At 36.6% G+C, this 13,691-nt stretch overlaps 1 protein-coding gene across 1 annotated transcript; it reads left to right on the top strand.

Annotated features, from left to right (window-relative positions):
* The first annotated feature begins 1,182 nt into the window (after positions 1-1,182).
* LOC140243911 (3-oxoacyl-[acyl-carrier-protein] reductase FabG-like) lies at positions 1,183-12,316 on the top strand. Its single transcript, XM_072323581.1, has 9 exons — positions 1,183-1,242; positions 2,287-2,426; positions 3,087-3,179; positions 4,252-4,393; positions 4,839-4,879; positions 6,738-6,807; positions 8,436-8,472; positions 9,067-9,130; positions 10,419-12,316. The coding sequence occupies exons 1-9, from the start codon at positions 1,188-1,190 to the stop codon at positions 10,566-10,568; spliced, it is 792 nt and encodes a 263-aa protein (XP_072179682.1). The 5' UTR covers positions 1,183-1,187; the 3' UTR covers positions 10,569-12,316.
* Positions 12,317-13,691: the final 1,375 nt, after the last annotated feature.

Below are 13,691 nucleotides of genomic sequence, written 5' to 3'. Positions count from 1 at the left end.
ACATTTTTTGGTGAGACAATGAGAAACCTCTTATGAAATATGAAGACAATTTATTTGATGAAAATTGGTTTTGAAATGGCTGAGATATCCAAAAAAGAGCGATTCTAATAAAGTGCGTGGGACCCACACTTTCTTTGGTTACCCGCCACACTTAGTTTATCAATTACGATCGCTTTGACTTGTTTTACTTTGTTTTTTGATGTTTCAGTCATTCCAAACCCGATTTTCATCAAATAAACTTAGAATTCTTCTTAAAATGGTATGCTCTGTACTCTATCATAAGTGTTTTCTTGATATCTCGCAAAAAGTTAAAAGCCCAATTCTCATCTCCATGCACCACCAATACTGTACCATCCCTAAATTCACTGTGGGAGTTTCGCGTTCGTCGGGCTGATCGACTGTATCCGGAGTTACTACCTATGAGAGTCCTATATAGGCTACCGATACCGGTACGTAGTCCAGAGCGCCCTGCTTTCGCCATTATTTCTCTCACAACAAAGTTTGGGGAAATCATATTTGATGTCTAAACGTCGAAAAACACATTTATCACAATTCGTATGCAATCATAACACAAAAAGAAAGAGAAATATATGAAGTGTGTACTTACACCTGCTTCTTGGCCGAGTCGCTTTTCTACCACTACGTACCGTAGGCCCTACTGTAATTTTAAAGCGCTGCTTCATACACATGCTGAATGCTAGCTACGCATGCATGGATATCATGCATGCGATTTAAAGAGGTTGTACGCCGTGGACGCACTCGCGATACCACACATGTGTATCAGCCACCTAAAGCTGAACTTAGCGCTTGTAATAATGCTGTAGGTGATCTAATTAATAAGTCTTTTTTTTTGTAAGGCAACCAACATATTATTTAGAGTTTAACGTAAAGATTCATCATTTGAATAATTTAAGTGATGTTTAAAGTACTTTGAAAAATAGATTTGATTAATGATTTCTAAACAATCAAAATCAATTACTGGTAAAAAAAAAAAAAAAGAGGATGTGAAGCACAAAGTTCAAGGTGCCAGCAAGGCATGGTAGGTGCGCTTTCCCTGCTGATTTTGGACGCTAGGTTCAGATAACAAAAAAGTATAGAAAGCATGCAATCAACATGCAATCAACGCGAGCGCACCCGCGCGCGTACGTACGCTTTTTGGTTCAGATTTCTGATCGGTATCGGTACTGATGGAGAAAGGTGGAAAGATGGGGCTATTTGATGGAAAAGTTGTGCTCATTACAGGTAATCCGATTACTACAAGGGTAGTTTAAATTGCTTTTTGACTGGAGCGTTTTATTATCTATGTCAGTGTGAATCTGAAGTGTTTCATAACATGTGTAATTTCCGTTGTACATGTATTTGACCCGCTGCAGTCTTAGAACCCTTGAAGTTTTGACTTAGCCCCATATGTTCATGTTCATGTTGCATCGCCATCGGATCTGTTTTGTTTGTCTCGTCTGCTGGCTGAGATAGCGAGTCAGTGGTGTGCAACCCACCCCGTGCGTGTGTGCTGTCGATGCTGGGGTGGGGGACCTGCGACCCGACGTCGATGTGACTTTCCACCCGAAATCCCGGGCCGAAATCGCAAAAAAACGCGACATAAAAATGTGAAAATGCTGAGAAATTTGTTGAAGAAGATGTCGATTTATTATCACATGATCACAAGAGAAGGTTTACTTTTAGGCTAAATTAAATTTAACTGAATGGCGTGAACTAAATTTATAACTCTGAACTGTTCGAAATGTCCAAGTTAAGAATAAGATAAGAGTAAATTACAGTTAGTAGTTTACTAGTACTACTACTAGTACCAGGCAGTAGGCTCTTGCTAGGTAGTTAGAAATCTAACGTTAGTAATTACAGTAGGTAGGCCTAGCTAGTGTAGTAAAGTATAGTCTAGTATAACCGCAGCAGCGACCCCAACATACGGACAAATACATACCGCTACTGTGTTACAGCGCCCCGCGACGGGGTTTTAAAGTCTAGTAGAGTCTACTGTTTACCATAAAATACAAAATTTGAGCCTCATTTGCTGCTGATAGTACGTTGCGTTGTAGTCTATGACTGTGATTCATACTCGGCTCATTTGACTCAAATTAGCCAGTAGGCCTACGTACCAGCAGTAGTTTACGCACGCACACCCAGCAACAATTCAATAGCAAAATTAAACAAACTGAAACTGTTTGTGGTATATGATATAGGGATGACATTTGTGGATGCGTATTGATGTGTAGGCTATCGAACACCCAAAGCCATAGCTGATTGAATGCTGTTCTTGCATCTAAACAGGGGCCAGTTCAGGCATTGGGGCAGAGACTGCCATTCAGTTTGCTGAGGATGGAGCAAGCTTGGCCCTGGTGGGACGCAATGAAGAACGGCTGGAAAATACTGCCAAAGAGTGCTTTGGAAAAGGCCTGTCCAAGGACAAGGTGCGAATGCAGATTTTCCTCTTTTCCCGAGTGGTGGTATTGTTTAAAACTTTTTGTTTTATTTGTTCATATCAAAACTGGACAGCCAGCTGACAGGAACCAGACATGAACTGCAAGCAGACCTACAAAGACTTCTTGAAAGATATCACCTTTTTGTTTGCTTTCTAACTATGACACTTTTGATCTTCTCACTGATCAGATAGTTCCCATAAGGCGTACATTATTGCCCTGCGCAGAGAGAAGGTGGGTACCAGGTGGAAACAAATGGTCTCTTTGAAATGATATGCCAAACTTGGACCACTTGGTTAGACACACTCCTGAAGGATTGGAAATGGGACAATAATGAAGCATGTAGTATGATTGGGCCAAGGATTTGAAAGCATTCAGATGGCAATCATTGTCATTGTTTTTTATGCAGATATTGGCAGTGGTGGTAACAGGGTTTGTTTCCACAATAATTACAATTTTGATCATCATGATTACCATGATTATTTTTGCTATGGCATTGTTGCTTTGACATTGTGACAGAGGCATCTTACAGTGTACATGAATGTTCCTTTGTGGTGGCTGGATACTAGTAATTAGGAAATAATGATGTGAAGGTGCTACTTATTCATATTAATGTGATTAATGCTATTTTTTGGTCGTTTGGCAAGGCAGGTTCTGACCATCAAGGCTGATGTGTGTGAGGAGGAGGATGTGAAGCGTATCATGGATGTCACCATACATCACTTTGGAAAGCTGGATGTACTGGTGAGTTGCTATCTTCTTTTTTTTGGGGGGGGGGGCACTATATGCAGCGCAACTAAAATTATTATCAAAATCGGATGAACAAAATTTTAAACAAAAATCATCAATATTAGACTTTAAATTAAGAAGTAAGGAATTGGTATATTCTTATAAAGTCATCATTTTGGTCATGACCACATACAGTTTGCAAACTATCTGAGGTAATGTTACTGGTAGTCATCAGCTCACAATTCTGTTGTTGGTTGGTGTACAAGGATATCATGAATATTATGTTGATATCAACTACAACTCTTCCCCTGTAAAGTCACCACTTCTAGCTTATCACAATACATCAAGTTAGATCACAATGATACAAGTTCTTCTGAATTACATGTAAGATAAAGGAAATTCAGTGAAGATTTTTATGTACATCATGAGTGAGAAACCTGTCAGACCATGACATCACTTCACCTAAGTGGCATATTATGCTGTTTCCAATAGTGTCCCTTGAAACTACAATTCTCCCTGACTTTCGTTGATGTTGCGCCATGTTGAATGTAGTTTTTTAGAAAGGGGAACTTCCTCTAAGTATACACTGTATGCAATTTGTATGAATTTAGCAAATGCAGAGGGATAATTGATACACTCAGTGAAAGTTAGAAAAAGGAGGACATACTGTTAATAATCTAGGAATGTCTGATGTTTTGGTTTATTCCAGTTTACTTCCCATTCTGTATTGAAAATTTACAACAATTCATTGTTTATATGAGTTTTTAAATGCTGATAAGAAATATGAAAGGAATTTTATGAGTTTTAATTAATGAAAAGCATGCATCCCCTTGAACTATTTGTTACAGATATCTCAAGGCAGTCATTATTTCACATGCTGTCAGGAGATGTACAATTGCTAAGTGAAAATTCTACAAAGATATGCACTTGAATAGGAGCTTCCTGGTCCATATGTTATCAACTTTTGAAAGCAGTAATCCAGTAATCAACGAATTCCATTTTACAGACTTTTTGTGACATCAATACTATAAAGGGTGTCAACTCATATTCACAATTCAATTTTTTTATCACATTGCTTTATACCTAGGTAAATAATGCTGGTGGTGGCGCTCCCTGTAACTTACTCAGTGAAGACTTGATGAAGACATTTGACTGGACCATGAAGCTCAATGTCAGATCAGTTCTCCAGCTCAGCAACCTAGCAGTTCCCCATCTCATAGCGACTAAAGGTGATTTAAAGAAACTTTACGTTATTTGTTTCCATTTTCAAGTAGACCGCTGTGCAGTTTCATGCAGTGATTGTTACCACATGTTTCTGTTCAAGAAAGGAGATCTTTTGATCTCACAAAATGTGGCACACACACACAAAATTGTTTACGTTGCAACTGATTGATTAGTTCACCTTTATCAATGTCAGTCAGTTGCCCTTTATCAACGTAAATAACATATCAACCTATGTACGGTGTATGTTGATGGAGAGCAATGTGTCAGTCAGTTTAAAGAAAAACAACTTGACACAAGAATTTATTTATTTGATGAAAAAAAAAAAAGTCTTAAGACCACATTCAGAGTGATGAGTAAAACATAAATTATGATTAAGATATTTCATATTTCCTTTATGTTCAGCCATTTGTATTAAAGCAAATTTGGTTTCTTGCTTTGTTTACACCTCAGGTGCCATTGTGAATGTGTCAAGTGTTTGTGGCAAGAGAGTGGTAAGTGATGAATGAATCTGATAAAGGAAACAATTTTTTGTCCCCGCCGAACGAGTTCGAGCAGGGGACTATGAAACGGGCTCCGTACGTGTGTGTGTCCGTGTGTCCGTGTGTCCGTCCGTCCGTCCGTGTGTCCGTGTGTGCGTCCGTGTGTGATCAAAATCTTCAATTTGCTACTTCTCTGTCATTTATGAGCCAATTTTGATTCTGTTTGCTTTATATGATAGCACTACATGGGAGCTTTGAAACTTCTACACAGAATTTCAGTCGTGACCTTTGACCTTGACCTTTGACCTATATTGTACATTTTGCTACAAAATGCTACTCCTTCGCCATTTCTAACCCGATTCCGATTCTGTTTGCTTTATATGATGGCACTAGGTGAGGGCTTCAAAACTTCTACACAGAATTTTGACCTTTGACTTCTTTGAACTTTGACCTTGATTTTTGACCTGTATTGTACATTTTGCTACAAAATGCTACTCCGTCGCCATTTCTAACCCAATTTCAATTCTGTTTGCTTTATGTGATGGCACTAGGTGAGGGCTTCAAAACTTCTACACAGAATTTTGACCTTTGACCTTTGACCTTGATTTTTGACCTGTATTGTACATTTTGCTACAAAATGCTACTCCTTCGCCATTTCTAACCCGATTTCGATTCCGTTTGCTTTATGTGATGGCACTAGGTGAGGGCTTCAAAACTTCTACATAGAATTTTGACCTTTGACTTCTTTGACCTTTGACCTTGATTTTTTACCTGTATTGTACATTTTGCTACAAAATGCTACTCCTTCGCCATTTCTAACCCGATTTCGATTCCGTTTGCTTTATGTGATGGCATTAGGTGAGGGCTTCAAAACTTCTACACAGAATTTTGACCTTTGACTTCTTTTACCTTTGACCTTGATTTTTTACCTGTATTGTACATTTTGCTACAAAATGCTACTCCTTCGCCATTTCTAACCCGATTTCAATTCCGTTTGCTGTATGTGGTGGCACCAGGTGAGGGCTTCAGAACTTCTACACAGAATTTTGACCTTTGACTTATTTGACCTTTGACCTTGATTTTTGACCTGTATTGTACATTTGCTACAAAATGCTACTTCCGGCGGGGACATAATTTACGCACCGCGTAATTTCTACTTTTCCTTGTTTTCAATGTTTGTATGATAAATTCAAATATTTCATTTGTGCGTAATAAGTCAGTGAAAATCAATCCCTAAACATGCAAGCTTACAGAGACTGACCAAAAGGAATCTTGCCTCATAAAATCAAATCAGAATTTTCAATAATTTTTCTGATCTGTGTAGAAAACCAGGCCTTTCTGTCAATTGCATTGTCATCTTCAGACAAAGGTCTTCTGACTTCTGCTTACATTGTATTTCTCTCATTGTCACCATTCATTCATATTAGTTTTTGATGAAGGAAGTGCAAAAGTTGACCTGTGATGAAATAAATCTGACACTGTTAAGTAATCTTTATATTTTGTTGTTACATGAGACTGGTCATGTTTATGATCCTTCTTTAGTAGCTGTTACATGGTGAAACTGATTGTTGGCACGATTTTGGGTTACTGTCATCAATCAGGTAATTTTCCTCACCATTTCTGTACTTCAAGTCAATATGCTTGTGACTCTGTGCCCTGAAATACTTGCTGGTGGACTGGCATGATTACCATTTTTTTTTTTTTTTTTAAAGACTAGTATTTATCTAGGCTATATTGTTGTGTGATTGTACATTTTCTTTGTGCATGCTTTGTATGTTGTGCCATGAAAAGTATGGCATAATATCACTGATGATTGTAAGTGACAGTCATCTTTTCTTTCTCTCTTTATCTTCCGTTTGAATGACAACAGATGGCAAACATGACTGTATATAACATGGCTAAAGCAACGATAGATCAATTCACCAGAGTGACTGCCGTTGGTAAGTCCGTGTGTGAAGCAGTCTTATAGTTTCGATGACAGTTAACATAGTGCAGATAATACAGTGCACTCTTGTTATAACAAACTCTGTAATAATGAAATTCCGGTTTCAATGAAGTGAAAATTATCCACTCTATGTATTTTTATTGTTTTTTGTTTTGGTTATATGAAATTTCAATACAACGAAAGAAAACTGTCGGTCCCGACGACTTCGTTATAGCGGGAGTCCACTTTAGTGAGAATATCATCCTTTCAAGATAAATTGAAGTTACAAAGGATAGATGATTTGAATTTTTGATTGTTTTATGCAGCCACAAAGGGAGAGATGAATGGTTGTACTGGGTAAGCAAGCAATAACAGTACTGATGGCTGTAATCCCCAGATTGTATGACAGTGATTCCACAAATACAGTACATACACACACAGTGGTTTTATTATAGGTTATTGTGAAACTCAATCATATAAGTGTATATTGTAATGGCCCTCTTAATTAATAATAATAATAATAATAGTGAGACTCTTGTAGAGCGCACATTTCTACCTAAAAAAGATACTCAAGGCGCTATAGAACAGAGTACATATTGTGTCACGTTACAACAGTATCACAGAAAATAATAAGACAATAAACCAACAAACAATATATACGTACACATACATTACATACAGGCATACAATATTGTCAATTCAAATTAAAAATATACGTCTTGAGATTCTTTTTGAAACTATCAATGGAAGGTGCTTCTCTAAGAGATTTTGGTAGGCCATTCCATAGTTTTGGGCCCATATATGAAAAAGCCCGATCAGCACTGCTTGGGTGATTATAATGGCAGGGCTTTGTGGGAGAACGGTGCATACTTGGAAGAGGCTACCTTGTGCTAACAAGACTATGTCATTACATTATAAAAAGAGACTGAAGGAGGCTATGATTAACTTTAAAGGGAAGATAAACCCCAAGAACAATGTGGATTGAGTGAAAGCAGCAACATTAGTAGAACACATCAGTGAAAGTTTGAAGAAAATCGGACAATCGATGCAAAAGTTATGAATTTTTAAAGTTTTGATGTTGGAACTGCTGGATGAGGAGACTACTAGAGGTTATGACGTATGAGTGGACTACAATATCAAGAAAATATAAAGAAAATACTACAAAAATCCATTTTTCATGAAAATTACAAATTCCATCAACTTGATATTGACATATGTTAAGGGTAGCAATTATTCCACCTGCTTTCTGAAAGCGGTTGGTCCACTGCTCTTTCATAATTCTAGAAAAGTGAATTTTTGTTGAATATCCTTTATATTTTCTTTGTATTGTTGTCCACTCATACGTCATATCCTCTAGTAGTCTCCTCATCCAGCGGTTCCAACACCAGAACTTTAAAAATTCATAACTTTTGCATCGATTGTCCGATTTTTCTCAAACTTTCACTGATGTGTTCTACTAATATTGCTGCTTTCACTCAATCCACATTGCTCTTTGGGTTTACCTTCCCTTTAAGACTGGAAAGGATTTGTCACTTCAAATTATTTTATGACAAACTGTTTTAGCAACTCAGTTTCCATAAAACTATGTATTTCTTTTCTTTAGTAGTGACTCATGCCTTTTCTTTAACTGAATTTTACACACAGAATTGGCCCCCAAAGGTGTCCGTGTCAATGCAGTCAAGTGAGTATCATAGAAGTAGAATTAACACATTGTGCTACACTTTTCCTCTCACTTTCTATGCAGTCCTTTTTAGGACTTCCCACATGGCATACTTCAAACCTCCCCATATGTCAACCTCATGTCTCCACCATGCTAACTTTAAAGGAACACATAAACACATTGTGTTGTTAATTTTCAAACTCTTCACACATCAAGCTCATAGTGACTGAAATGACCTAATTATGCTTGATTTCCATGCCAGAAAGTTGTATGAATGCAACAAATTCTGAGTATAAGGAATGCACAATGTTATGATGTAAGGAATTTAAAAGGAAATAAAACTAGTCATACAGCAATATTAATGTCTGATGGGTTAAAATTTTGTTGTAATTATCATATTGTACTTTTTGCACACTTACAGTATGTAACAAATTGTGTGTTGGTTCCAGGGACTTGTGAGTTACTGTGATGGCAGTCAGATTCCTTATTTTGCTAGGATTCATTTTATGAAAAAAAAAAATCAAGTAAATTTAACACAATGTGTGGGGGATTCATATATGTCACCATTTATTCAATTTGTAGTGATTGTTCACTTGTTTCTTCTGTTGCCAACAGCCCTGGCACAATTATGACTCCAATACAGTTAGCCTACGGAATGAGCGAGGAACAGATACGTGAGGTGAGTCCTGAGAAAAGGTGATGGGGAGGAAATGTGAGGTGGTAGGTTGTGGTTCCTGTTATCATAACTCACAGGGGTATAAGGATGTTGAAAGCATATACATGAAGAAAATTGCACCACTGAGGGCCTTATTTAATATCAAAAGGCAGCATCAAGACACTGCTTACTGTTAATTTGTTTTCTGCAAATGCAGGCCAAAAGGTGATGAAGTTTTAAATGTGATGGATAGAGAATTATCAAAAATGGCAAACCTTATTTGTATGCCAAGGACAAAGATGGCTGTGTTAGCCGAATATCGTCATGCCTTCCGCATAGTTCCATATCAATGGTATGACTTTTGTATTATTAAAGAAATAAATTTTAAAATGGCTTGTGTAACATCACATTTTTGTAGGTGACTGGAATGCCATTCTTTTTTAACATCAAGTTGCAACAGGAAAAAAAAAATCTTGAATGTTTAAAGAGAAATAGACTTGGGAGTTTGGACATACATTGTAATTTGCAAAGTGACGCTATTTTGCTGCTATTGTATCACTGCTTTCATTAAGAATTGCTTATTGTGTCAAGTTCCATGATTATCATTTGAATAGCAACATAACTACATATGTGCCTTGATATCCCCATATTGCCATAACCCATTAGTTTGTACCTAGTCTGCCTTTCTAATGCTTTCATGCATCACACATGTAGGTTATTAATGAGATAACAAGGTGTTAAACAGTGTAGCACTTGTCGACCATCAATTTTTATCATGGCTTTTACTCTAAAACACTAAATACTGTAAAAGTGGATACAAATTTTCAGGCAAGTATTTTTTTTTTATTTTATTGTTTTGCACTTGGCCAGGTAAGATGAATTTCTTGTGTTTTCATTCCACGGAAACTGGACATTAGTTAATGGAGCATTTGATGGGCAAAAATATTCACGTTTGTATTTTTGCACTGGTTTCCGTGTGTGTAAAATTCACAATACAGCTGTAAATATCCACTTTCAAGTACTGTCAGTGTCCAAGTACATCAATTAGGACAACTACTCAATCACTTGCAACAAAAACTACTGAAGTATCATTAATTTGAATGATAATGATATGAAGAAGAAACAAGAGATTATCTGTAAGGAATTATTTTACTTATACGTAATGATAGCTATACTGACACATTTCAGTGCAGGTCATTCCGTAAGACCAGAGATGGAAATAAAGTTAATTTTTGTAATGGCCTATCCACCTTCATGTTAACATTACCATCGAAGCTTTCACCCTTCCTCAAATTTCTCCCAACACAATCAGAGGGCAAGAAAAGTCCATCCTCTTGGCCGACCAGGAGAATCAAATGAAGTCGCTCCTGTCATCAAGTTCCTGGCATCGGACGCTGCTTCTTTCATCACGGGAGAAACACTGTCCATCGACGGTGGCAGACATGTTCTATGTGCACGCTGATACTGAAGCACTGCCTTGAAGAAGCTTCTGTAACTCCTCGCTGTTGTGGGAATATGCTAACATTTGTTTTGAGAGTTCCTCTGGGATGCAAGGGTTCTTTTGCTTCTTTGTATACACTACCTTTTCAATGATGGATTAATGTGTGTATTATTTAGTACCCTAATAAAAAGGAAAACTGAACAAAGCTTGAATACCAATAGAGCAAGTGAGAGGTAACTATGTAAATGAATTTAGAGTACTCTAACCAAAGAACCAGTGGGGAAGAAAAATGGAAATCTTCATCTATCATCCAATTATGACATTTTAATGCATCACTGTTATTGTGGCATGCATATTTCAGCTTTGAAGTAATTGGACTTGTACATCGATTGGAAGCATTATATTCATGATATGATTATCATTTTCATTACTGGCACTGATTTTACTTGTTTTGCTTCTGATCATAACTATTATTACTAGTGTACAGCTGTACACTGTCAATTGCATTACAAAGTCATTTGTTGAAATACAGTGGACTCTAATCATAAAACCCCTTAACTTTCTTGCCACAGGTTCAAAGTTTCTTATTTGTATTTTACTGTCCCAGATGCCCTGATTTAGCTAGTATCATTACAGTGTAAAGTGATGTGATTTTGGTCCAAAAAGGTCATCTAAACCACCACAAAGCAACGTCAAAAATTTGGTTTAATTACCAAAAGTATGCAAACAAATATTGGTTTTCAGCTGTGCGAGACGAAAATGTAACATTGTGTGTAACTCTCGGTAAACTTTTTTTTTTCTTTCTTTTTTTCCAGAGAGCACATACTGATAAAAGTGTAGGTGCTAGCAATACTTGTACAATCATACAATCATATAACCAATGAATTAGGCTTAATGCAAGTGATAAAATTACAATGTACTGTATAACTGCAATCACCTATGTTTAGTTTCAAAATTGCCCTAGAAGTAAGAACACATGATTGTACTACATGTATAAAGTGGTCATTTAAGGCACTTTATTTCTTTGAATGACAGATTAGATAATGACATAACATACCTTTCAGTCATATGAAGTAAGATGGATACTTATCTTTTACCTCAGGGACCTATACTATTTTATATCCACCAGTTAGTGGATGTCATATGTATCATTGAACTGCACAAAATATATCATGTTGATGACAAAAGAAAAGAAAAAAGAAGACACATTATTACTTTAAAAAATATATATATATTAAAAATAAACTGTTTCAACTGTCATTACCACTGCTAACTACACCAAGATTAAATTATAGTACATTGTATTTCAGTTTGGTGATACAAATGAGTTTTATGCAGGATTGATGTATGTGTATGTTGCACATGTGACATCTTTGCAGGCCTGTAAGAGTTCTCAAAGGGATTATCATGGTCCAAATGCATGATTACCCCATCACTGGTATGACAAGTTGAAATGTTTCTATGTACATGTATCTTTGATATAGATAGCTAAGCTTCATTTTCTATTTGGCTTTCATATATGACAATGACAATGCCTTCTCATTCTGCAGTGGCCGGTGGAATCATTAAGTGTGAACAGATGAGATTCAAGTTAGACTGGTGTGCATTTAGACGATGTCAAGGCCAAATAGCTACCAGGGTTAAACTGGTAAATGTGATCCACGTGCATTTGTATTTGGTAAGTGCTTTGTAATTGTGATCATGCCAAGCATGTTGTGATGTGTGATTTCAGGATTGAAATAAAGAGATGCTTATAAATATTCAAACAAGACCCAAATCACCATGTCTTCCCCAGCATATGTTTTTCTTTGTCTGGCTGTTTGTGATTGCAATAACTGAACAGCTGTTCATATTCCATGTATACCTCATGCAAAAGTGCTCCTACTAATTCAACATGGTCTCGCTTCATGCAACACAATTGCAAATTGTCCATGATGCGACCCATTCACTACAGAGATCATGCTTGGTCTCATATTCAAGTAATGTGCAGATTAATGCCCCGTCACTGACCAGGCACGCTAACCTGGAAACATTAAACTGCACATTTCTTGAATATGAGACCATTCTGAAGCAAATAATTTTCACACAACAATAGATATATAATGTACTCTTAAATGAATCCCACAAGGATTGGAACAATCATCTCTCAGCATTCCCACTGATTCCCACTGATCGGTTACTAGCCATCCCCTTTAAAGCCATCAAATCTGAGTCGGAGTACAATGTCCAAGATGCACATGTTCCATGGAATCTAGAACTCGCATAACGAACAAAACTGAGTTACACAAAAGTAAAATGTGTTAAGTCATGTTACTTTGTTGTACCAAGATTTATGCAATACATTGTAACCATGTTCATTATACATGAACAAATAACTAGAGTGAAATGAAACAAGTAGAATAGTAGAGAAGTTTATCAGAATTTGGACATAGAGTAAGGCAATTATAGGAGTTTTAACGATACAGGGGAAATATATATACACGTGTGTGTATATATGTAATATATGATTAGCCATACATGCAAATTGGATGAGGTGATACCTGTATTATACACGTAATCATAAATCCATGATGTTAAGGCCAATTCTAATTAAGATTGTACAACTCTGTTAAAGTGAATTGGCTTTATCTGTAACCTTCCACATGAACATGGAGTGAAATGAACTACTGTACTGTATGACCCATTAGCAAGTAGGCCATGCATGTAAGAGAATACAAAATTAATGTACTTCAAAGCTCCACCACGTTGCACACAAACAGGAAACATTCAAACACTTGTATTTCAAAGTGAAACATTGTATTTACAATTTATTTCACCCAAGAGTCACACATAGCTGGCTAAGAAAAATATATTACACTATATATGGCACATAACGTATACTGAACATGATGCAAATGTATAGTGTGGACTCCGAAGTCCACGGGACCAGCAGTTTTTTTTTTTTTTTTTTCATTAGAACCAAAGAAGCAATAAAAAACATAGAAAGAATAATGTTATACTCCGAATTATTATATTGTTGTAACTGGAATTTTATAACTGTGTTCATTATAATGGGAGTGCACTGTAATAAAATTGATACAAATGTAGCTATCATTAACTTCATTTGAGCAGAGTGTGTGTAAATGGATAACTTAATTTGTCCTT

This window comes from Diadema setosum, chromosome 20 (genome assembly GCF_964275005.1).
Source record: "Diadema setosum chromosome 20, eeDiaSeto1, whole genome shotgun sequence".
In the NCBI taxonomy this organism is placed as follows: domain Eukaryota; kingdom Metazoa; phylum Echinodermata; class Echinoidea; order Diadematoida; family Diadematidae; genus Diadema; species Diadema setosum.
Note: the sequence above shows the minus strand (reverse complement) of the source record. Positions and strands in the feature narration are given on the sequence as shown.

Excerpts from the sequence above, each read along its gene's own strand:
- LOC140243911 (XM_072323581.1), top strand. The coding sequence starts at position 1,188 with ATGGAGAAAGGTGGAAAGATGGGGCTATTTGATGGAAAAGTTGTGCTC. Across the intron at positions 1,243-2,286 it reads AAAAGTTGTGCTCATTACAG|GGGCCAGTTCAGGCATTGGG; the intron begins GTAATCCGATTA and ends GCATCTAAACAG. Across the intron at positions 3,180-4,251 it reads TTGGAAAGCTGGATGTACTG|GTAAATAATGCTGGTGGTGG; the intron begins GTGAGTTGCTAT and ends CTTTATACCTAG.